At 41.5% G+C, this 23,903-nt stretch overlaps 5 protein-coding genes and 2 long non-coding RNA genes across 7 annotated transcripts; 4 read left to right on the top strand and 3 right to left on the bottom strand.

Annotated features, from left to right (window-relative positions):
- Positions 1-18: 18 nt before the first annotated feature.
- Positions 19-6,987, top strand: srp72 (signal recognition particle 72). The gene is made up of 19 exons (XM_088430618.1): positions 19-132; positions 597-717; positions 891-1,011; positions 1,117-1,260; positions 1,339-1,450; positions 1,898-1,929; positions 2,358-2,482; positions 2,563-2,620; positions 2,694-2,825; positions 2,905-3,033; positions 3,680-3,752; positions 3,833-3,897; positions 4,012-4,107; positions 4,202-4,305; positions 4,930-5,007; positions 5,101-5,238; positions 5,729-5,766; positions 5,843-6,002; positions 6,516-6,987. Exons 1-19 carry the CDS (start codon positions 33-35, stop codon positions 6,682-6,684), a joined length of 1,995 nt encoding a protein of 664 aa, XP_088286744.1. The 5' UTR covers positions 19-32; the 3' UTR covers positions 6,685-6,987.
- On the bottom strand, positions 3,340-6,230 carry LOC148413424 (uncharacterized). The gene is made up of 2 exons (XR_015867547.1): positions 4,169-6,230; positions 3,340-3,551 (listed from the first exon to the last, which is right to left on the bottom strand). It is a non-coding gene; the product is annotated as an uncharacterized LOC148413424 (long non-coding RNA).
- A 680-nt stretch (positions 6,988-7,667) lies between the features above and the next one.
- Positions 7,668-9,736, top strand: LOC148413422 (snRNA-activating protein complex subunit 1-like). The gene is made up of 2 exons (XM_088430619.1): positions 7,668-8,378; positions 8,993-9,736. Exons 1-2 carry the CDS (start codon positions 7,764-7,766, stop codon positions 9,404-9,406), a joined length of 1,029 nt encoding a protein of 342 aa, XP_088286745.1. The 5' UTR covers positions 7,668-7,763; the 3' UTR covers positions 9,407-9,736.
- On the bottom strand, positions 9,508-11,639 carry LOC148413421 (uncharacterized). The gene is made up of 2 exons (XM_088432035.1): positions 10,378-11,639; positions 9,508-9,953 (listed from the first exon to the last, which is right to left on the bottom strand). Exons 1-2 carry the CDS (start codon positions 10,884-10,886, stop codon positions 9,614-9,616), a joined length of 849 nt encoding a protein of 282 aa, XP_088288161.1. The 5' UTR covers positions 10,887-11,639; the 3' UTR covers positions 9,508-9,613.
- On the top strand, positions 11,178-15,332 carry arl9 (ARF like GTPase 9). The gene is made up of 4 exons (XM_088430621.1): positions 11,178-11,570; positions 12,253-12,433; positions 13,210-13,385; positions 13,680-15,332. The coding sequence occupies exons 1-4, from the start codon at positions 11,295-11,297 to the stop codon at positions 13,851-13,853; spliced, it is 807 nt and encodes a 268-aa protein (XP_088286747.1). The 5' UTR covers positions 11,178-11,294; the 3' UTR covers positions 13,854-15,332.
- Positions 15,333-17,593: 2,261 nt separating this feature from the next.
- LOC148413419 (uncharacterized) lies at positions 17,594-20,743 on the top strand. The gene is made up of 3 exons (XR_015867539.1): positions 17,594-17,858; positions 18,110-18,328; positions 19,126-20,743. It is a non-coding gene; the product is annotated as an uncharacterized LOC148413419 (long non-coding RNA).
- On the bottom strand, positions 18,748-22,995 carry hopx (HOP homeobox). Its single transcript, XM_088430562.1, has 2 exons — positions 22,735-22,995; positions 18,748-19,038 (listed from the first exon to the last, which is right to left on the bottom strand). Exons 1-2 carry the CDS (start codon positions 22,864-22,866, stop codon positions 18,961-18,963), a joined length of 210 nt encoding a protein of 69 aa, XP_088286688.1. The 5' UTR covers positions 22,867-22,995; the 3' UTR covers positions 18,748-18,960.
- Positions 22,996-23,903: the final 908 nt, after the last annotated feature.

Raw genomic sequence — 23,903 nt, 5'->3', positions numbered from 1 at the left:
CCGTCTGTCGACGAGTAGTCCACTCAGCAAAGATGGCGAGTGGGGGGCTGTCCACGGCATCGCTGTGGACCGAAGTGAACCGCTGCGGGCAGAATGGGGACTATACGAGAGCCTTGAAACCTCTTACAAAAAGTTGGTGTCCTTGCCGGTCGCGAACCCGGTTATCATGCCGACTTGTGGTTTGCGCGCGTGCGAACTTGTCAGCGGGGCACCGTGGCTAAGCTACTGTTAACTCCCCAGGCAGCTGTTAGCATGTGGCTACGCTACGGGCCCCAAGTCAACCTAATTTCTCTTTTTCTCGTTTTTTCCTCAGTATGCCTTTTAAAGTATTTAATAATATCGCAGTAGAGTTGTAATATGGGGTGCATGTGAATTATGCGACGTTGTAGTGTTCTAATTGCATCGCCTTCTCCGGGTTTGTGACGTGTCTTTCTTGACAGCGGAGTGGGCTCAGTTTACAGTTTATTTTTTGACATATATCATGCAGCGCCACTCGTATGCGCGTGAAAATTAGTATCTCGTTTGTTGCTATGATAATGATGATTTGTGTTGCACGATTGTAATGTTTTTGCTTTTTGTTTCCTTTTTCTTTGCAGTTTTGCAAGAAAACAGAGAAGATGTGGCGGCCCTTCACTGCAAAGTTGTGTGCCTCATCCAGAATGGCACTTTCAAAGAGGCTTTGAATGTTATGAACACACACAACAAGGTTCTTGGCAGGTAAATCATTATCACCTGGGAAAACTATCACATCCGCAAGTCCAAAATGTTTGAAAGCTAGTTGCTTTCTCATATTGACATATCATTTGGAAGGGCTCTGGCTTATAATTGTCACCATGCGCTCCAATCCGATCTTGATTTGAAACTTTCCTTTTGTGCTTCTTGTCCAACAGCGAGCTCATTTTCGAGAAAGCATATTGTGAGTACCGTTTGAACCGAGTGGAGAGCTCTCTGAAGACCATCGAAAGTGCTCCAGAGCAGACAGACAAGCTGAAGGAGCTCTATGGACAAGTGGTAATGCTTGTTGATTATTCTTTAAAAAAAAAAAACCTAGTTTAAGTTGGTATTGCCATCGAATCGGATTTGAATAGAAGTGAATTTATTTTTCCTTACCTGCAGTTGTACAGACTGGAGCGCTACGACGATTGCAAGTCCGTCTACACGAATCTGATCAGGAACTCCCAAGACGAGTATGAAGAAGAACGCAAGACTAACCTCGCAGCCGTCATGGCCGCCATGAGCCAGTGGGAGAAGGCGCCAAGGGTAAGGATTGCTTCAATCCAGAAAATCACTGCTATGGGTCTACTTGGCGGGCCTCTGTATACTTTTTCACCTTTGCAGGAAGATTTAGGCCTTCCCGAGTCGACGTATGAGCTGTGCTACAATGCCTCCTGCATGCTGATTGGCCAGGGTCAGCTGACTGCAGCGTTGAATAAACTTCAACAAGCTGAAGGTAAGACCTAGTTCTAGTTCCCAGTCAGCCTGTTGAGATTCTAAACCAGTCTCGGGGACATGTTTAAATCAGAAAAATCAACTCCGAACATCTGTCAGATAGTATGTGCAGTTTACTTAATTGTCAAATCAGCGTGAAATTTTCGTCTATTTTGTTGGCATGCGTGAAGTTGGATAGTATCAAACGTCTAAAGAACTGTCACAGGACAAAATGGCCAAAAAAATTTAATCTTTGTTTGTTTCCCCCTCATTCAGGATTATCATCATTTTAAATCACGTAATCTGCAAAATCTCGCTATCACATTTTGGCTCATTTTCCTTTTATTTCTTTTTTACTTATTTGTTAAAATGACAAATCCAATTTATTAGAGGTGATGCCGGGTACTAGTGTGAGGTTGGTTAGGAATCACTGTTCCCAACAAATTGTTTAATTTTTTTTGTGTTTCAGAGCTTTGCCGGCGGTCATTGGCTGACGATTCGGTAAGTTTTTACATCTTATTTATAATATAAATACACACACAGCCAGCGTGACTTGAAGCAATGCAGAAATACAGTCGTAAAGCAGAAGGATACCTGCGACTAAAACAAATCCAACCTGTGTCTCGAAATTGCATCAGTCTAAGTGGTTTTCAAAATGGGGGTACAAGTACCTCTGGGGGTATGTGAGATTTTTAAAGGGTTTCTGCAGGTATCACTAAATCTGATTTTTGCGTGTTAATGTAAGTTTTTAATGCCTACTACATATACATTTGTTAGACATTGATGACAAGAACAGTACATGTTTTCTTTTCAAATTAGGAGCAAATGAATTGGAACATAAAGCAGTTTATTCACTTATATTTATTTGTCCCCACAAATATGGAAACTGTACTTAATTTCTTTCTTTTTTAACGTATTCGTCTCTGCAGGACATAACCGAGGAGGACATCGATTTGGAGCTGGCTATCATCCATTCCCAGATGGCGTACGTGATGCAGTTGCAAGGTCGGACCGACGAGGCACTCCAGCTCTACAACCAGGTCATCAAGCTCAAGTAAGATGAATGTCCTGAAAGTTTGCGCCCTTGCTCGCGATTCGTGTGTCTTCATTTCTATCCATGTTTGCTCGTTTAAGGCCTTCAGATGTGGGCCTGCTGGCTGTGACTGCCAACAACATCATTACGATTAACAAGGTGGGCCACTGGCAAACCTGCCGTGCTTGAGTTACAAAGGTCGCTTTCCACTCATGAAAGTGTTCCTCCACAGGACCAAAACGTGTTTGACTCCAAGAAGAAGGTGAAGCTGACCAGCGCTGAAGGGGTTGAATACAAGCTGGCCAAAAAACAGCTACAGGCCATCGAGTTCAACAAAGCCCTGCTGGCCATGTACACTAACCAAGTGAGCTCCGGGCACCGCCAAATTATACGTCCTACGTATGTCGTTCATTCATTTTGCGGCACGTTTTGTCAACCGACAGGCTGACCAGTGCAGGAAGTTGTCTTCGAGTCTTCAGTCTCAGAATCCTGGTCACCCGAGACCTGTCCTCATCCAGGTGGCTCAACTGTGTCGGGAAAAGCAGCACAGTAAAGCGCTGGAATTGCTCCAGGTAGGACGGCTTGTGAATGCCTCGCCAGTGTAACGTTGACTGCGCTCCAAGCAGTTGTTTTTTTTCTTTTTCTCGCGACGCGCCACAAGTTCTTTTTGCTATAAATACCTGTAGTTGCATTGTTCCACCACTTTTCTGATTGTGTGCATATGCCACAAGAACACAATTTTTAAACAAGGCAAATGGAATACCATATTATCTAACCAATGCACTCTTAATTGAATCAGATGGCGACATCGTAACTTTTACAAGATCCTCTCGGTTTTAGTAATATTGTGTGTGAACAAGTATGGACTCAGACATTGGTTCAGTCTGCTCGCTTCTTTTATTTAAAAATAATGCTGTAACAACCTCAGGTAACACAAGCTGCTGTTAGGTGCAACAGGCGCTGGCTTTTAACACCCAACTGTCCCGTTATGGTAATTATTGTGAGTAAGAATATGGCAGTTAAAAAAATGCACATCTGTGCGTCAGAAATCTGCTTATGTGGCTGGCAAATCAGTCTTCCTTGAAGGATGCTGGGGGAAAAAAAACACAAGTTACTGTTTGTAGTACACACCCATACTTTTGGCTTTGATTTTTGGGGAAAACTGAATCTTATATTTGGGGAGTTACGGTCATTTTTCTCTCTCTCTCGTATGTTCAGCAATTTTCAGATAAGCATCCGGAGAGCGCGTCAGGCATCAAAATGACAATGGCGCAGCTCTATTTAGTTCAAGGTATGAGTGTTTATTTTCTCGTTAGTTTGTTTTCAGTGTACGGAGGTCCTTTATTATTTTTTTTTTTTTTTTGTCAACAGGTCACGTCACCAAAGCCTGTGATGTCCTGAGGTCCATTGAAGAGTTCAAGCACAAAGCAGGCATGGTCAGTATGATTTCATCGGCAGAATTGTCACTTCTGTGTTTTGACATTAAAATGCTGCGTCGAGATTGTTCACAAAATGTCCGCGGAAACTAAACGTTGCCACCGACTCCTCAGGTGTCCGCTTTGGTGTCCATGTACTCGCACGAAGAAGACATTGACGGCGCTATCGACGTTTTTAGACAAGCGATTCAGCACTACCAGTCTGAACAGGTTTCTTTCTCGTCATTTGTTTGGAACTCCAAAGTGCTTTCTAAAATATTTGTTGACTTGCCTGTCAACGCGTCGTCCCGTTGTTTCTCCGCAGCCGGGATCCACGGCCCATTTGGAACTGGTGCGGGAAGCTGCCAATTTTAAACTGAAATACGGGCGGAAAAAGGAAGCCATCAGTGATCTGGAGCAGCTATGGAAGTGAGTGAAAACACTACTGTTTGCTTATCAAAATATTTACGTGGTACCGGTCACTCAAAGGTGCCAAATGAATCTGTTGTGTGGCGGATCGTCGTTTGATTAAAAAAAAAAATGCTTAATGCGCCACCTCTCAACTATTTGGACCCATTGAGACAAACATTTGTTGTTTTTATGATAACATGTTAAGAGCATATTACAGAAGAGGTTTAGTGAGAGTTAAAAAAAAAGGTAGGATTCTCACTTTCATCTCAGAATTCTTACGTGAAACTGAGGTGTCAAACGTAGGGCCCGCGTGCCGCTTCTGGGCCGTAAACTGGTTTGATCCGGGTCCATAAAACTGAGTAATGTTAATGTTTTATGATTCATAGCATTGTTGTGCTTGTACTATTTTTTACCATTAAATAAAAGAATAATACATCTGAAGTTGTTGTTTCAAAGTTAGATAACTATTTACTATGATTTTGTTGGCCCCTCCCACTTGGGAATAGATTTTCATCCATGCGGTCCAAAAGCTAAAACGAGTTTGACACCCCTGCTTTAAAATGAGAATTCCGGCTATTCTCAGAATTCTCACTTTTAGAAGAATAGTCAGAATTGCTGATAAAATGTTCTTCCTTCAAATAGACAAAACCCGAAGGACATCCACACCCTGGCGCAGCTCATCTCTGCGTACTCTCTGGTGGACACGGACAAAGCCAAATCGTATCCTTGAAAATCGGAAAATCAAAAATCGGTAGAGCGATCGCGTCTCACAGCTACAGCTTTGGAATTGTTTTCCTCAGCGTTCCCCGCCAGCCTGAGCAAGCACCTCCCTTCGGCGGACACCATGTCCCTCAAGGTGGACGTGGACGAACTGGAGAACTCGCACGGAGCCACGTACGTCAGGAAAAAGGCAGCCAAAGTCGCGGGAGAAAATCTCCCCAAAGAAGAAGGGTAACTCGTCTTTTTTTTTTCCTTTCCTTCAAGTAACCAAAAACGTCAACACTTTTCATTCATACAAAAATGGAAGTCTTAACGAACTATATATTAGCATAACATTAGCTATCATGTTACCCACGGTCAAAAGTTGTTGGATCAACAAATAAATAAATTTTGGCCAAACTATCACGTATGACAACATTTTTCAAAGAAAGTACAACTTAGACACTTGCGGGCCACGTTCATTTTCATAGTCCGTGAATGCTATATTTATCCAAATGCCATTTGAAGAAAAGCTGGGGCATTTCCAACACAATAAAACGTTTGGGTTGACTTCCCCTTGAATATTATTTTTGAGCTATTACAACATTGTGCATTAAAATGTGCTCGATTGCAGGAAAATAGAGGAAATGACTTAATAATCAAGTTCAAACAAACTGCACTTAAAAAGTCAATAAAAATGAATTTCTCGGATTCATACTTTGTTTGCATTTTTGTTTTTCAGAAAAGGCGATATCAAAAAGAAGAAGAAGAAAAAGAAGGGTAGGTTTTGTCCATTGCTTAACCAAGCGCTTTGGCCTGGCCGGAGGTGCTAGCGTGCCCTCCTCCCTCCCTGCAGGTAAACTCCCGAAGAACTGCGACCCCAAAGCCACCCCGGACCCCGAGAGGTGGCTGCCCATGCGGGAACGCTCCTACTACCGCGGCAAGAAGAAGGGCAAGAAGAAGGAGCAGATCGGGAAAGGCACGCAGGGCGCCACGACGGGGGCCTCGTCAGATCTGTGAGCAACTCCGTCATTTATTCAATATACCACCTTGATTGCGAGGACTAAATCGGCGGTGTCAAACATAAGGCGCGTGGCTCCAATCTGGTGCTCCAGCAGGTTTAATCCGGCCCGCAAGATCATTTTCTTAAGCATTAAAAAATGAATAGGACTCAACTTGTATTTTGTCATTCGGTTCGGCTCCGTTATAAACGATCAATCTTGTATTTCTTTTTAAATTGACAGCTCAGCAGTTAGCACACAGCGTTTCCGTATTTAATGTGATGTCATGACTTCTTTGTGAGTTTTCAATTTTTTTCGGTCATTTGTCATTTCTTGGGTGCCACCCAGTGTCTAAAATGAGACACCACAGAACCGTATTATTCTTTTTATTTCCTTTGCGCTTCGCTGTACCCATTGCAAAAAAAATAAAAAATATGAAAACAAACAAAAAAAAGAAAAATATGATAGAACATTTCTGTTCATTTTATTCAATTTAAGGAAAGCTTTGTTACTTTCTCCCCATTTCAGGGATGCCAGCAAGACCGCCAGCAGCCCCCCCACGTCCCCTCGACCGGGTTCGGCGTCCGGCTCCGCCTCCACCGTGGTCCCTCCGCGACAACAGAAACCAGCGTCGTCCGGAGCCGCGCGCAAAAAGGCACCGCAGAAGAAGAAAAAGGGCGGCAAAGGAGGCTGGTAGCCTGGGGGGGGAAGGACCATTTAATTCAAAGAACCCCCCTTCCTCCTATTCTTGTATCCTACTTCCTCCTTTTAATTTACAGAAAAAAAAATTCAATATCCCTCCACTTTTTTTTTTGGTCTTATTTTTACCGTACAGAAAACGGCACAAAATGGACTCTCAAAAGGCGGTTCTGATGAAATGAAAGAAGACGTCTCCACGAGCGTTTTCGTTTTATTTTTTGTCATGTGACCTTCTGATGTCACAGGACAAATAAAGTGTTAAAAAAAAGAAACACATTTGAATTAAAAAGTATAAAACGACCTCGTTTCTGTTGTTGCCTTTGAGTAACTCGAGGTGTCAGTGACGTCACTGATGATTGATTGTTATAAGCACTAACCGATAAGTCAAATTGAAGAAAAAACGATATAAAATTAAACATTTTGTTTAGTCTTAAATGTTTTATTCTCATGCTACTTTATGTTGATTTTAATTTTTTCCCAACGCACCAAGACGCTAACGTTATTAGCAGTAAATTTCATACCATCTAATCCTGAGGATTTAATCTATTTTCACAACATAATATACAACATTAGTCATTTAGTTCAAATTTTGTTTATAAGGGTGGCTCTAAAACAGGTGTGCAAACATTTTTCTGGTGGACCTTTACAAAAGAGTAGAAGTTCGAGGTTATGTTTTCTATTTCACTTAATTATGGCAAAATTAATATCACGCAAGCAATCACGCATGTAAAAGAGTAATAAAAAAAAAGCTACTCCAAGGCTTTCTGTTAGAGATGAGGAGGCAAACTGATTTTGTTTCACACTTGTGACGCTGCCCACCATAAAACTTTATTATGTTTTAGAATAGCATTGCGGGCCATGTCAAAGTGTGTCTTTTAAATGTGCGATGGGCCACAAAAGTGTGGATATCGGGCCACAAATGGCCCCTGCGCCGCAGTTTGGACACGCCTGCTTTAAAACGTAATTTTAATCGTCTGAATTCAATTGGAGTCAGCTTGACTAGGCCACGCCCATTCCCGGAAATTGCTTAAATCTCATGATTTGGACACACCGACCTGCTCACAATTTGGTCCCAGGATGCCTCCCACGCATTCCAAATACGCCGACACCTTCACCGAAGCCCTGACCGAGGACGTGGAAGATCTCCTCGGTCGCTTTCAGCAGAGCGACTCGGTCCGCTTGGACCGCTTCACGTCCCTATGGAGGGAAGTCCGCTTCTCGGACGTCTTCCTGGGCATCTGCAACACGAGCGAGATGAGACGCTTCTGCCAGGTGGCCATGGCCACGTCCGTTAAGTATTTCCTGCCGCCTTACTGCTACCAGGTTCGGGTCGGCGCTCTCTACTTGATGTACGCCTTCTACCACACGCAACTGGCCGAACCCCCGGTCCGGATCCGCCTGGCTCTCCGGGACTGGGAAGACGTGCAGAAGTTCCTGCGGGATTCCGCCGCCTGCGGGCACCTGGACGTGGTTTTCGTCTACCGGAAGTTGGCCTCCGACAAGGCGTTGGACTACACCGCCATGCCGCAACCGCTCGTCTTCCAGCGGGCCAAGAAGGTCAAAGAGCAGAAGGTGTGCGTCGGGATGCTGGCCAGGGCCGCCGCGGTGCATGAGCTGCTTACCGAAGACTACTTGGCGGAGGTCGCCAACGTCCAGAATCACTACCACAAGATGAAGAACGAACTGACGGAGGTCCGTAAAGATTTTAGCACTACGGTGGCCGAGAGGCATAGTTTGGCGCGAAACGTTAATTGAAAAAGAATTAAGAACCAACATAAAATGTAAACAAATTTGAACAAGTTTCCGTGATCAAAATAGTGCAAACATGCCCTAAAAAAACTAACTGAAACCACAGCTTATGCTTATGACCGCAAATATGAAACAAATTAGAGAACGAAACAAAACACTGAAGCATTTTTAACTACATAAATGGAGACAAACATGCTTTAAAAAACGGGAAGCAATTGAAACTACAGTTTGCATTTAGGAAACTATAAGGTGAATACAGTAATCACAATTGCTTGATGTTTTTTTTGCAAAAACGCTATCAAAATAAACAAACGGCATATGGTTAAAACTACATACTTGTAGGGGAATTTGATAACGTTTTCACTTCTGATACCATTGTTGCAGAGTACTATCCAATACCAATAACGATCCAATACGATATCTTTAGGAATCAATGTATTGATTTTGCTTTGAGCACCATATGTATAAAAAGCGCTAGAAGTCTGTTGTGAAATTTTATAAACTCTGTCTAATATTAAAACTAAAGTGTTGTAATTGTTTGTCATTGTTTGTTGTAGGTCCACCTCCAGGCCACCATGACCCATTCGGACTTTTCCTCTCGCCTTCAAAACACTTTGAGTGACTTCCTCACATGGCAGCAGAAGACATTCAAGCACACCAAAGATCCCCACGAAGACGAGCGTGAGCCCACCGAGCGGGACGACTGCCGCAATCGGGCCGCCCTGCTGGACTCCATCAAGAACAGGAGCTACGGGCGGATCCGGGGAGGCTCCGAGTCTCTGGGGCCCCGCCGGGAGGCGGCGGCTTCGTCGCCCGAGCGCCGGGGTTCCGACAAGCCCGAAAAGCAGCTGTCGCTGAGGGCCCGCACGTGGAAGTCACTCGGGAAAAACACGGAGAAGTCAGAGTTGCAGAGGTGGCTCCTGAGCGCCCCGGAACAGGGGAGGGCGCCATCCAAACCGAAGTACCGGTAGGGGCGGCATTAGCAGTAGGAAATAGTCCCGTTTTCTTGGTTGTATAGTTGTATTTTACAGACAATACAAATAATTGTGTTAAATGATCAATAAATTCAGTATAGCAGCCTTCAAAACAATGTTTATTTGTCGATTTTACATAAATGTCAAGATTTTACACAAATATCTGCAACAAGATTTGTAGAAAATGGCTATTAAAAAATGTGGTTAATCACAATTATGGATAACTTTGTGATTAACTACTTTAAAATTGTTGTCTGTTTGACAGCACTGACAACATGGTGGCTGAGATTTAGAATGCCCCGTTGTTTCACATGGCATGTAACGGCAAGATGGTGCAGGGGAAGGATGCACGACTTGACTCAGAAGAGAAAAAGTGTCCGAAATGGACGCTGTGAGCGTGTTAAGAATGTCGAACATTTTAGAAAAATTTTCCGAAGCTCGCTTTTCTGAGGCCTCGAACAAGTCTATCAATTCCTTTGTTAAGAGGCGATCCCGCTTCACTGCGTGGAGCCACTGTGTGTGGCTCTTGTTAAAACTATTTTGAAATATAAATTAAAGGTTCAGTTAATTTTATGGCATTTTTGTTGCCGGTGTTACAGTTCAACTAAATTCCAGATGAACTGGTTGCTGATTACAGATGTGGGTCGTTTTAGGAATGTTTTGTTTCTTGACTGCAGATTCGTCACAGGCAGCATTGACATCGAACTGCCTAACGGTTAGGCCCTAAATGTTCGGTTAATCGATAAATACATTAAATGAAAATGCTCCTTTTGAATTTGATCGTCTGCGAGAAATTCCAAACATAGTAAAAAAAAAATAGATATATCCAAAAAGGATAAAAAAAAAAAAAACTGCGTCAAAAGCGGAACTTGAACACGTGACGAAATTGCTTGTGACGAATCTGCGGTCTAGAAACACCAAGTTCCGAAACGACTCGCGTGTGGAATCGGCAAATATTTTGTATTTACCATAAAATACTTACTCCAAGCAGCTCTCGCCTTTGTCTGACTTTCAATGCACCACTGTCCAGCGCAAAAGCGCAACGATCCGTGTTGGACGAAGTCGACGACGTACTGGGCGAGGGGAGATTGTCCAAGTCGTTATTTTCGACGTCATACGGCATCGCGGACATGGCGGGGTAACGCCCCCATATTTTTTCGCATAACTCTAAGTATAACAGGACAACTCTGCCAAATCCGCTCCTGCGTCCATATTCAACTGCCATGCGATACTTTGCCCTGATCGCCTTCAATTTTGTTGTGACAACAGGCCGTGTTATCTCGAGCTTTTCATGGGGAAAATCGTCCGACGGCGTCAATGGATATTGCTCCAGAAACATCGACAATATGTCGCCATACTTGCTGTGACAAGACTCCCAATCGCTGTTTTCTTGGGTCTTTGTGGTTTTATACTCCAGAGAAATGTTTAAAAGGAGTTCGGACTCCTTGTCTGTCCACACGAACGAGCCCGGCGCCATTTTTATTGTTTGTTTGTAGAAGTGACGTAATGAGGCGGAAGTTCTCTCTCATTGGACGGGTCTTCGGCTAACTCCTACCGCCTGTAAATTTAATTTAAAAGCGTAATTATGTTGAGTGGCGGCATTTTTTCACAAACGAAGCTATTCGGGCGAAAAACATACACGCATAAACAAAGAATAAATGTAATCTTTCCAATCGACGTCCGGAATTTGTCTTGCTGCCCTCTACTGGCTAGACTGGCAAACTACATCAACAATATACGAGGCCGGAAGTAAGGTGAACAAATTCTTCCCGCGTTTCCGGTTTACTAATCCACTTGTTGATGAGGAGGAGCGAGGCAAGAAGGTTCATTTCAAGACATGCTTATTTAAAAAAAAAAAATCCTCCAGTTCTTTCGAGTTAGAGCCATGTTGGGCCTTCGGGAAGCCAGCGTCCTCGGTGTCTCCGTGGCTCTGGCCGGGGGACTAGCTTATGTCATTTGGAACTACGCGTTCATCTCCCGGGAGTCGGGTGGAAGTCACCCGGGCGACGAGGGTGAGAGCGGCCGGGGGAGGCGAAGGCCCGCCGGAGAAAAGACGAAGAAGGAGAAGGCCGAGGAGAGTGCGAAAGATGTCGAGAAAACTGTCGCTGAAGACCAAGTTGAGGCTGTTTGCTCCGCCGAGAAAGTCCAGAAAGTATCCGAGGTAGGCGTCACCTCCTGTGTATGGCTTTCATACTGCATCGGCGATGTTTCAAAGGACCGGAGAGCCACATAACTTTATCATGATGTTCGATGTTTAACTTTATTTATAACCGCCATCAAAGGTTCTCAGTGACACTTTCCACGGTAAAAAATGTGGAGGAAAAAAAAACCCTTAAAGGGATAGTACGCTTATTTAGCCATTTTCCGCAGTATATGGTGGTTATTTTTATCTCATTCACTCCCATAAACGCTTTTATACGTTTTATTAGGAATCCAGGAATGTATAGCTTATACGTATATATCTGTGTATATATGTGATTGGTTGTTACTTGAGCCTCGAGCACAGGTGGCGTTTTTGTTAATTATATACCCCAAAATATTTTTACAAGTGAAAATGGCTAAATAATCATTTTAAGGTGAGAGTAATAGATGTTTCAAAATGAATAAACTCTTATCCATGGTACTGCCTAATGGTAAATCAGGAATTAAAATCGCTAAATGCAACATTTATTTATTTATTTGTTTATCTTTTTAATACAAATGCATGCTACAACATCCACTTTGAATCGTAAAAAGTCTTCACCCCAGCTCTTTAACATCCAGCAGTTTGTCAGTGTCTAAATTACTAAAAAGTCTGTATTTCAAACCAAACCATCACTTTTAATTTGTGCTTGTATGCGCAGTCGTCAAAGTCTGTGAAGCCAGAAGGGACCCAGGTACTGGTTCTAGGTCTGGATGGAGCCGGTAAGTCCAGTCTGCTGTACTGTTTGGCCATCGGCAACCTGGACGTGGACATTGAGCCGACGCAAGGCTTCAACGCCGTCTCTATTAACAGAGAAGACTTGCACATTGAATTTCTTGAGAGTAAGTCCATTTTGTGGCAGCTATTTTTAGAAACTCTTTTATGCTAATACCGTCATTTTCGGCACTATAAGGCACACCCGAAAGCCTTCAGTTTTCTGACAGTGCGCCTTAAAAAAGTTTAATATTTAAATGAATCATAATTGTATCGTTTTAAACTCTTGATTCGTCTGGGCATTGATCTTAACATTCTTTTAATGTTACCAAGAGGTATTTTCCCTCATTCTTCAGATGGGACCTTCCACAAATCATCTTTATTCTTCATTTCTGATTGAAAAGTTTGAGTGACTTATCTGATAGTTTTGTTGACATTCCCTTTAGCGCAGCTCCATCTAGTGGATGGATAACGCAACATCAGCCACTACTTATTGTTTTAATGACATTCCCTTTAGCACTGGTCCTTCTAAGTGGATGCATAACACAACCCCAGCCACTACTGTAGCATCTATCCTATGCGCCTTATAATGCGGTGCACCCTATGAAAACAGTTTTAAAATAGGCCATTCATTGAAGCTGTGCCTTGTAATCCAATGCTTACAGTGCGTAAAATACAGTATTTGGGAAAACACATGTATGGGATTGACAGTCTGCATTCTGCTATGATGTATAAATATTTTTTATTGAATTAGTTAAGAAGCAGCCTTGTTTCTGCTTTGCTTGATGAATAGTTTTTCATTTCTTGAGCTCAGGTAATAAAAGCCAGAAGTCATCGTGTTACCTTTAGTAAAGCCAGCAACTAGTGTGTCTCTCAACTGCCTCATTGTGTTGTATGTTACCAGTCGGCGGCAAGGCGGAGCTGAGGCCTTACTGGCCACGGTACATGTCCAAGGCGCTGCTGCTTGTGTTCGTGGTGGACTCGTCAGCGCCGCAGCTCTTTGGCGTTGCCAAGGAGCAGCTGCATGAGCTGCTGAATGCTGACCCCCATCTGCCTCTTATGGTACTGGCCAACAAGCAGGTGAGGATGACAGAAACACTCAAACCTATAATTGGGTTCTTTTCTTCCTGGGCCCATATTAAACCATAGCAACATGTGCCACAGTTTCAGCTTCTGAAGCTCTCAGAAACTTCACAAAGTTCCTTCAAAATGGAAATGACCATTTCATGGAACAGACTATGCAGAACACGTACATTTTGGGTGTCCTTTTTTAAAGTTCCACGATACAATCTCATGTGGTACGAGTTCCACAATTGACATGTTTCTGGAGGGTACGAGTTCCGAAAACTGACAGCAAAAAGTGTTGTCTCGCAGGATCTCGCAGGCGCTTGCAGCATTACCGACCTGCATGATGCTCTGGAGCTTTCCAAGATAGGGGAGCGCAAGATGTTCCTCATCGCCACGTGTGTCAAGAAGGGCGAAGCGGAAGTCGGCTCAGGCGTGCGGGACGCCCGAGAGCTCATCATCCAGATGGCCGGCGGCAAGTAAACGCGGGCGAATGCCCCCCCCCCCCTTTTTTTTTTGGCGCACCTTCACGCCCGCCAGCGAATATTATTGTTCACTGATGTCTGCTAAACCAGAGTGACCCAAACAAAGTTGACTTTTAACCAAAGGTCAATGTTTTTGCCGTAAATAGACCATCATTTTTGGACCACTTTTTATGGTCCAAATTACAGCTTCATCGTAATAATCTGACTTTCTTAGTAACTTTTTTCCTCACAATTGTTTTCTTCTAGTTAACGCAGATAACAATGTTTATATTTTGACATGAAAGCTGTAATGTTAAGAGGCCCGTTTTGGGGGAGAAAAGGGACAAGGACTCAAAAGTGTTTCAACGTCGTTCTGAAATCTTGATTCGTTTTTTTGTTGAATTACAATTTTTATTTCTTTATTACTGGTATTATTTAGATGACCCTCTTCGGTGTGGCATTGATACTCTTAACGTTCCATTTCAACTTTGAGTGTGACATCTTTCAACCACTAGGCGTCACCAAAGTTTAATGAAAGTTTGCTATGAACTCATGCAAAAACTATTGAATGTATTGATGTTATTTTTTTTTTATACAACAGTTCTTAAGTGAGGGAGACGACACTGCATGTGAGTTGCTAGTTGATCATTTATTGGCATTAATTTACATAATTAAGTGGCAATAATGTTTACCCAAAAAATCTCCAGGAGGCAGTGAATAGTTTCAAACAACGTAATAGATTTTTCAACTTGAAACTGTTTTTGACTTACAAAGGAGCATTCGGGCCACACTCTGAAAAAAGAACATTATGATAAAGGAAGCAAATATTTATTTTGACATTAAAAAAAGATTTTTAAAAAATATAGTCAGATTTCCAAGATGAAAGTTGTAATACTACTAGAACAAAGATGTATTTATTCTAGTATAGAAAAGTATATCTTCAAGATGATATAGTATTTTTGTAAAATTCCGTCTATAATTTAGCATGGTTTTTGTTTTTCTTGCCTATATGGCCCTAATGGTCCTTTGTGGTACTTAAGTGTGTGTTTTTGTTTGTTTTTTTAAAGGGATTTCATTTTCAAATAACCAAAAGACTAGGGATGTTTGAATCCTGATACCAAATGTCGGCATCCGGCCAATACCTGGCCTTATTTTTAAAGTATCTATACACGTGATATGGTATACCAGTATCTTCCCTTCTCTTGACGCTTTTTTGCAAACACAAACTAGCAATAATGAATTAGGAGAGAAAATTGCCATTATTTTCAATAAAGATTATTGGTATAAGTTTCTCTATAAAATAATGTTATTGTTTTTTTTTTGGGGGAGGGTTGTGTTTGAAAAGTATTTGTGGTATCTGTACTTGGTATCAGAAACTGAATACTAAAAAGTTGAATATTACTGGTATAGGTGTGGAAAAAAACAAACACTTAATAATGACGATTCTTATGAATGCTTTTTTTTATGACCACTTAATTAAAGAGCATTGTGTAATTAATTAGCCTTGTTTTTCAATTTTTTTTAATTTACCTGACATCCTTCTATAGAAATCAGGTGAGGCATGAAGAATGAGACTCCGGTTTCACATGTGTGGTTGCTAGGGACTCGCTGTCACATCGCCATGGCAACACTGGCAGATAAGCACTGTAGCTTTCTGGCTTCTCCCAAACGTTTGTTTTTTGAAAAAATCCATCTCAAGTGAGTACTTGATGTGCCACATGCTTATCTTTAAATACTCGTTTGAAATTGTCTTACTATTCATCGCAAGTGACCGCTGCTAATAGACCTCATGCTCCAAGTAATCATCTGCTTATCAAATTAAACTTTAATTTCATAAATAACATTGAGTGTCCCCTTTAAACGGATTCCCACTTAGCGTCCTCAGTCGGATCATTGAGTGGTGAAGAGACAGGAAGGGGAGAGGCTAAATTTGACTTTATAGCGCTGAGACAAAGCTTTCAAAGTGTCAAATGGACATGCTTTTGAAGATCAGTAAGTGCAGCGGGATGCTAGTGGACCAATGCCAGTGCTCCCATTAGATACGCAACAGAAGACCTTTAAAAATGTAAGACTCGTTTAGTATGTAGTATTCCACAATAGGAAATGTATTTTTAGCCCTTCGTTTTTTGTATAGCACTTTTTCCTGAGTTTTTCCCCATTTCTCTTCGTTTAGTCGTCACTTCCTCCCCCTGTCAGCCCATCCCATTAAAACACTAGCGCGCCCTTGTAATCGGATCAAGAGCCCACACAAGAAGCACGGCTCCCGGGACCGATCCTTCTTCACTGTAATCAAAGGCGACGTAATAGCATTTATTAGCGTGATAGCTGACGGCTATGCTATGATCGGACATTGTGGCTTAATCCGATCACGGTGGAGCCCAGTTATTTGCCCGGTGTTCAAATTTGCGGTTGTCGATGGTTAGCGATGCTCCTCTGAGCTGTTGTCATGGCTTCCAATTATTTTGATGTGAAATAGTCAGAGAAGAGGCAGAGAAGCAGCAACAGACATTGCAAAATAATTTTGGGAACTTCTGTTTACTACCCAGGCTAATCGTAGATCCTCCCCAGCACAATCTTACAATATATAACATGTATTGCTTCATTATAATATTTGACATTGATGTACTACTTTCCTATCGTAACAAGGATTTGGCATATGCGGGAAATGGCTGTGATCCAATGAGAACACTTAAGATTTTGCTAGCGTAAACAAAAAAGGACATCCTAAAAGACGAGAAGAGAGAGCAGAAGATTTAAAAAAAAAAAAAAAAAAAGCAACTTCCAAGTGACAAATTCCTCACAGCTCCGCTTGCTCCTCTTAGCAACAAACAAAAACAAGGCACCATTTGCATTCTGTTTGCATTTTGTGTTCATGTTCAACTCTGGACGTTTTGTGAGAAGTCATGCTTGGCCTTCAAAAGGCATTTGACATTGCGTTACGTATTGGCTGGAATTGATCACATTGGCAGTAATTGGTCATCTAAAAAATGCTTTCATTTAAGCTTTTGTTGACATGGGACAATAATCATGCAGTATTACTAATGAATAATTGGCAATACTTTATGAAAAATGTATCATATTGAAATGATATACTGTATTATAAACTGTAAGTTTTTCCACAAAATGGCATTTTTGTGTACTGCAAGTCATAGTTTTAATTCTTCAATATCCTCTTGAGACCAGCGGCCATTTATTTTTGGTTGATTTCTTGACTCATCGGAGCTATCCTACTAAGTCCTAGCGTGCCCAGTAAAGGACATCCCGCCCTTTCCAATGATGTCTCATGTTATGGTTGGATGTAATTACTTGTGCTGTCTCGCTGAGACAAATTAGACATGACAGTGGACACAAATAAATAAGCTGGATCTCAAGTTGATGTATGCCAGCGACGTATAGTGACAGCTAGAATATTGAACTCATTTACTGCTAGCTCAGTAAAAATGGATCTCGGACGTCTATAGTCATCTTTGGCAGTGGATGAGTTAAACAATGTATGTTTGAGTTTACGTTTTAACGTTCTTTAGTGATGAGTCATAGATAACTGTTGGGATGCACCCCAAAGAATGTTTCTAACCAAAAAGTCTAGCAAACAAGCAAAGTTTTTGACATTGGCATGTTTTGCTGAGATAGAATACACCGTGAGTAAACTGACTTACCGCCAAGGCTCGCGTTGAATGTTAGTAGCATTTTTGTGGTATTATATACTGTTTTTTTTTTAAACTATGCTAAATTTGAGAGCATGACAGACTCATGCTAAGGCATTGTGCATGTCTCTCTATTGTGCACAGCAGTATCTAATAATAGCATCTATTGTACACAAAATGAACCAAAATGTGTGGTTTTTTTTTTTTTAGATGTTCTTTTAAACGAATGTTGCCTGTTTGTGGTATTAACACAATGCTGCAATCAAACACACACTTGATGAGCCGCATACCAGAAGTACCTGTTGCATGGTTTCCGTCAAGCAGGTTGTGCAAGTGCCTTCTCAACGTATGCATTCTCAGCAGGAAACCTCAAACTCCATGTGAGCCTCACCTTTCTTTCGATAATATGCACCGTAATCGTATATATGTAATTTGTCCACTGCACGTTCACCTTGAGACAATTTTTAAAGCTCGGTACTTCCTCACTGGCGCTATTTGAGTTTCCTTCCACCTTGTCTCCGTTTTTATAAAAATAATTTTATAAATCCACCAGTGACAATACATAGAACGGCAAAGAAGCTGCCAAAGGCGCTCAGGAGTGCTCATTGTTGTACATTTTGTTTATCAACAGTACACGGAGAGATCGGGCCAAAGCTAGCACATGGCTATGAGCTCACATCCTTTTTACAGACAGGCGGACAATGGAATGACATCACCTGTCGCTTGTTTGTCCCGTGATGCTGAGCGGCACGTCCGGCTCGAGTTTCTGTGCGTCCCGTGGCCGGGAGACTTTGACTTGGGCCGGTCAGGCGACCAATAGTGCGTCAGAGGGACGGTTAAAAAGCCACAGGTAGGAAAAAGTATTCTCACTCTGTATTTATGTACTTAACTAGGAGTACAGATACTTGTGTTAAAGAGAGATTCTGGTAAAGTACAAAGTATATTTAGCAACTGGAAAAATTAGCACTGCAACTTTGACAAAGTCAGAAGTAGAAAGCATGTAAATGAAGGGAGTAAAAGTAAAAATAAATCAAATTCCTGGAAAGTACAGTAACAAAGTATTTGTGCGTTGTTTCCTCCAAGTACTGTTGAAAAGTACACACGACGCACAGTAACACAGTAATGTACAGTAACAAAGTATTTGTGCGTTGTTTCCTCCAAGTACTGTTGAAAAGTACACATGACGTACAGTAACACAGTAATGTACAGTAACAAAGTATTTGTGCGTTGTTTCCTCCAAGTACTGTTGAAAAGTACACACGACGCAAGTCATTTTTACGCTTAATTTATTAACAATAATCGGTCATTTTATGTAAACACTTGGGTTATACGGTCAACAAAACTCAAGCACCTTCACATTTCCTAAGTTCAAACAGCGTCATATATAAAATAATGTCAAAAGGAAAGAAGAGAAAGTTCCAGGAGAAAAAGGAGTCCAAAAAAAAAGTTGAAGGGGTTGGAATGATGGTTTAGGGGTCGGTCTCAATCCAACACCGAGCCCAGTTCAGCTGGAAGCCCCTCAGACTGGCGCCACTTAGACATGCGCAGCTTGAACCATTTCTGGAGGGAACACAGCAGAAGGAGAGAAGTTTTAAAACTATTGTGGTGTTGTTTTTCTTCTTCTTTTGGCCACAAAACCCTCCGCAGAACCTGAAAGACGAGAGGCCCTGACGTAACGGACCCGGCATGTATCGCCCTGAGAACAGGTGCACTTTTCATTGCTCCAAAAAGTTCTTCAAACAAAACTGCCGCTTCTGTAAACACGCAGCAGGTATTACACGTAAGAAGGACTGAATCTGAAGATCCAAAGTTCTTTTGTTCTCGAAACATGGTCTCTGATATGAGGACTGAATGCCAAGTCCGTGACTTTCAATCTCAGTAGCTTCGAAGTCAGTTGGTTGATGGCTCAACGGGTTCTAAAGTAGTTTAGATCCTGAGTCGGTTATTTCAAGTCTAAAAGTAGGATCTAAATCTCTTTGGCCAAGTCTGAAGTTGGTTAGAAGTCCTCTTGGTGACTTAAGAAGGTTAAGGTTAAGAAGGTTTTAAGTGGTTTGTTGTTCAGGGTCTAGTAAACGACGTAAATTCCGTTGGTCCAAATCTGAAGTACGTACAATCTAGAGCACAGGTGTCAAACTCAAGGCCCGGGGGCCAGAACCGGCCCGCCACATCATTTTATGTGGCCCGCCAAATGCTGATTTGATTTCAGGTTTCTAGCTAAACTTGCAGATTGTCTTCAAAAATAACCATTTTCTGTTGCTGATCTATCTTTTGAACAGTTTTTATCGGCCTCTGTTTTCAAAATTAGGTAAAGATGTAAACCAGCAAAAATGGCGTTTATTAGACACGTGTTTTTCTATTTTTAAGTCCTTTTAAGTCCTAAATTTTCAGGATTTTAGAGAAACTAAAGCGGCATGTTAAAATTTAAGCTTTTTAAGACTATTTTTAGATTTATTCCGGCCCTCTAACAGACACTATAAGTACAATGTGGCCCACGATAAAAACCAGTTTGACACCCTTGATCTAGAGTAAGTCTGTAGGTTTTCCTCATTAAATAAAAACTAAGAAAAGCCACGTTGGCCTAAAGCTATTTTGGAACACCCGTCGCACGTATATAAATATCACGCGAGTGGAAATAAATCTCCAGGCACTAATTCACTAACAATTTATTCAGTGTATATTTCTCTCGGTAGTAGTTTTGCTCGGCCGCTTATAAATTGCGTTATATGTTCCGGGGCCTCTCGCCGTTACGTAACCGAGCCAAAGTTGACTCTGCTTTTACGGCGTCCAAACAAACAAGGGGCTCAAACACGAGGCGCGCGACGGTGGCGGCACATTGTAAACGCTGTTTATGTGGAACGGGGAGTGGCACGTAGCTTTGTGTGTTACTGTGTGCGCTTTTGCGGAGTTGAACCTTCCCCAATGAGGGCTTTGTTAACGATCCAAAAACACTGGAGAGGAAATGAAGTCGAGTCTTTTGATCAGGCGCCACATGTGAACCTTGCACCCCGCCCAGACCGCACCGAGCCTTCTTGCGCACAATAAATAGAAGCACTTGAAAGCACCTGATGTGGATGTGTACCATGTGTACTTTTTTTTGACAATGGTAACACACACCCTCCAAAACATGCAGACGCACAAGGGGAGAAATGGCTAGTTAGCTATACATCACTCAGTTGCGTGGAAACCTGAGTTCAGATTGTCCCTGAAGGTAACACGACTTCATTTAATAGATATTTTTTTATAATTGTTAGTCAAATAGCTGTAGTTGAACTGAGACACAACCTATACTTTGATTTCCACTGTATATATATCTTTTAGCTCATTCCAGCTACTCTACTAAGTCCTAGTGTCCTCAGTAGAGGACATCCATGCCTCTCCAATCATGTCTCGTGTTTGGGATGGACACGATACTAAATGGACATAACAGTGGACACAAATGCTGGGTCTAAGAAGGATACTGGAATGTTTTGCGAAAAATGACAAAAAATACTAATGCATGATGGGAAACTCCATTGTCGGGCATACAAAGAGCATCAGAGGTGTGCCTTGGCACACTTTAGTTTTTATTATTTTTTTAAATGATCTTAGATGTCCTTTTATCGGGTTTGCAAATAAATGTTGGTTGGACGCATGTAGATAAGTGTAGATGTGCAAATGTCATGTTTCGATCCGTCAATTGGCTCTGACTGTTACTGTGAATCATTTGATTTTTTCGGAACGTGAGCTAAATCAAGATGAGTATTAGTCTTCGTATACTGATGTGTCGTCACAAAAGTCGTCATAGAATCTGCAAAAATGACCTTAATTTGCCTTGCTACTTCTCTCAAGGTTCATGCTAGCATCTTCCCAATTTGACAGTGTTATGGTCAAAAATTTGGTTCAATATTTTCTCATGACATCTTCTGAAACGCTTTACTATTTGATCAGGTTTATTTACACTTGGTGTCAAACCCGGACTAACTGGTTTGCTGGCTTAGCATCGGGAAAAAAAAAGAAAGCATACGCCGATGCGTGAAAGTGTTTGAAAAACATGATGTGAAAGCGAAATGGCAGATGTTGTCCATCCAGCGCAACTTTGTTTATATGTAAACTTGATTTATTTACATGGGAGAAAGATGGTAGCCAGTGATACCGGATGGTATTTTTCCAAGGAGACACTGTAAACATTAAAGAGGGTTTACACCTCCTTAGGTGCTAAATGTTAACTTCAAACTTCCATTTTTCGGCTTCGTGACAGATATTTTTTCTTTGTAACATGTTGCTTTCGAATTGCGATACCACTCTTGAGTTTTCTGCTTCATACTCGCTTACTAGAATAATTCAATGTCATTCCTATGCAACTTTTTGAATAACATTGACCAGATTCTCATTCAATTCAAAAACTGACCGCAAGAGCGCTCACGGTGGCCAAGTGGTTGCACAATATGGCACCAGACTACACATACCGTACATTTTTAACTACGCAGTATCTCATGTAGCACATTGTGTGTAGATTTATAATGCCCCACAAAAATGTCAACATTTTTCAAACATGATGCGGGGTACTTTTACACGCGGGAGGGCAAAACATAAATACTGCATAGGTTGCATCACTTCAAGGGGAAATACATGCACATAAAATCCAAGCGTAAAGTATTTTTATGAAGATTAATAAAAATAGAATACAGAATCTATCATTTCGACACAATACAAAACAAATGTATAAGGCTGTGTCGATGCTCTTTATATTTGGATTGTCCCGATACTATTTTTGGCCCTCCGATACTGATTGTGATTTTCATCATCCGATACTGTTCGGGTACCACCCCTCCTGATTTTTTTTTTTTTTTTTTTAAAGAACTGCACGCTCACTTTAAAGAATACTTTACAAGATAAGAGAAAAATTGTGAGTCCAGTAAAAAAAAAAAAAAAATCCATTGCCTCCCTGGTATAGAAGACTGACAATAAAAGTAATCAAACTCTTCTAACATCTGAAATTTACTACATTAGCATAAGAAAAGAACACTTGTAATACCAGTATCGTACAAATAAATGTACTGTAATATCCAATAGTAAAATTAAACTAAAATAAAAACATTAAATGTGTCATTAACTAGTTTTAATCATTTAACTTCGCGCTACTCACTAGGAATAATAATATTGAAAGTCAAATACGTTATAGTCAATGCTTGAATAGAAAAAAACAAACGAAAACGGTATTTTCCACGCGCAAAAACGAAGACTTGCACGCACGCATCCATCGGAGCGAGTGATCACCTGCGTCTCCTCCTCCGAGAGGCCGCACTCGGCGGCAACCAGCATGAGCGTCGTCGCGTTCGGATACTTGTTCTCCTTAAAATTCTCCTCCAAAACTTTGGTTTGGTACTCGGACAGCTTCGTGCATTCCATGTCGCCTGCTTTGGAATTAATTTCAAAAGCGGTCCGGAGGAGGAGGAAAAGGAAAGACTGTTATTAGGTTCGATCGCGTGCTCGCGGCGTGTGAGGGCTCCCCGCCGGCGTCCGCGCGGCTAGAGTCGCGGAGGTAGAGCGCTCCTCCGGTGGAGGCGGGGCTATGACGTCACAGACTTCACGACGGCCTCCTGGTGATGTTGTCATTTCGGTGGCAGTTTATGAAGCGGTCACGATGCAATGATGTCACAAATGAAGTCATTTAACTGGAAATTGGAAGCGTGAAATGATGCGGCGTTTTATTTTTAAAGTTACTGCAACAGGTTTTCCTCGTTTGACTTGAATATCGTCAATCGACGGTCATCCGTGACTGTCTCGTAAGAAGAGACTAAACGATGACTTTTCCCTCACTACATCGCGGTTCGGTTATGTGGCTTCGCGGATTTACAGTTATGATCATAACGTTTTCTATCGCAAGTTCTTGAAAAGAAATAAATACATTTTATATATATATATATATATATATATATATATATATATATATATATATATATATGTATATATATATATATATGCACTTTTCTGGGGGGCATACACTAATGTATCATGTTACCATTAGACAAATTATTGTTTATTGACAACGCGTAAAAGAGTCAACTTTCAAAGTAAAACGATATTTTATTGTGGCACATGTGCTCGTCGATCATAAAAAATACGGGTGGTCACCATGGAGATGCAGGATAGAACCACTGATAAATCCATTTATGACGGTCAAACATGGTACAATACAAAGGAAAACGGTTGGAAAGCGTTATTGAGATTGTGATAAGAAAGGTGATGTGCTCTTAAAAGCCGTTTTACTGCAAAGGCAAAAATGTATGCTAGAAACTATAACATTCGCATTATTAAATTGTCAGAATAAATTGGGCTTTTCACGGGTTTTATTGATGTTTTTAGAATGTAAACAAAATATTTAAAGTGAAACAAAAAAATAACTATAAAAGTGATTATAAAAATAACAAAACCTAGTCAGAATA

The sequence above is a fragment of the Hippichthys cyanospilos genome, chromosome 13, assembly GCF_059441005.1.
Source record: "Hippichthys cyanospilos isolate Australia breed blue-spotted pipefish chromosome 13, RoL_Hcya_1.0, whole genome shotgun sequence".
Taxonomy (NCBI): domain Eukaryota; kingdom Metazoa; phylum Chordata; class Actinopteri; order Syngnathiformes; family Syngnathidae; genus Hippichthys; species Hippichthys cyanospilos.
This window is presented reverse-complemented; position numbering and strand designations above follow the sequence as displayed.

Bases quoted from the DNA above. Each gene is read 5' to 3' on its own strand.
- srp72 (XM_088430618.1), top strand. From the start codon at position 33: ATGGCGAGTGGGGGGCTGTCCACGGCATCGCTGTGGACCGAAGTGAAC. The intron at 1,012-1,116 runs GTAATGCTTGTT...CCTTACCTGCAG, and splicing joins AGGAGCTCTATGGACAAGTG to TTGTACAGACTGGAGCGCTA. The intron at 1,261-1,338 runs GTAAGGATTGCT...TCACCTTTGCAG, and splicing joins AGTGGGAGAAGGCGCCAAGG to GAAGATTTAGGCCTTCCCGA.
- LOC148413422 (XM_088430619.1), top strand. From the start codon at position 7,764: ATGCCTCCCACGCATTCCAAATACGCCGACACCTTCACCGAAGCCCTG. The intron at 8,379-8,992 runs GTCCGTAAAGAT...TGTTTGTTGTAG, and splicing joins TGAAGAACGAACTGACGGAG to GTCCACCTCCAGGCCACCAT.
- LOC148413421 (XM_088432035.1), bottom strand. From the start codon at position 10,886: ATGGCGCCGGGCTCGTTCGTGTGGACAGACAAGGAGTCCGAACTCCTT. The intron at 9,954-10,377 runs GTAAATACAAAA...TTAATTTATATT, and splicing joins CTTGGAGTAAGTATTTTATG to TCAAAATAGTTTTAACAAGA.
- arl9 (XM_088430621.1), top strand. From the start codon at position 11,295: ATGTTGGGCCTTCGGGAAGCCAGCGTCCTCGGTGTCTCCGTGGCTCTG. The intron at 11,571-12,252 runs GTAGGCGTCACC...TTGTATGCGCAG, and splicing joins AAGTCCAGAAAGTATCCGAG to TCGTCAAAGTCTGTGAAGCC. The intron at 13,386-13,679 runs GTGAGGATGACA...GTTGTCTCGCAG, and splicing joins TGGTACTGGCCAACAAGCAG to GATCTCGCAGGCGCTTGCAG.
- hopx (XM_088430562.1), bottom strand. From the start codon at position 22,866: ATGGAATGCACGAAGCTGTCCGAGTACCAAACCAAAGTTTTGGAGGAG. The intron at 19,039-22,734 runs GTGATCACTCGC...TGTTCCCTCCAG, and splicing joins TCTCGGAGGAGGAGACGCAG to AAATGGTTCAAGCTGCGCAT.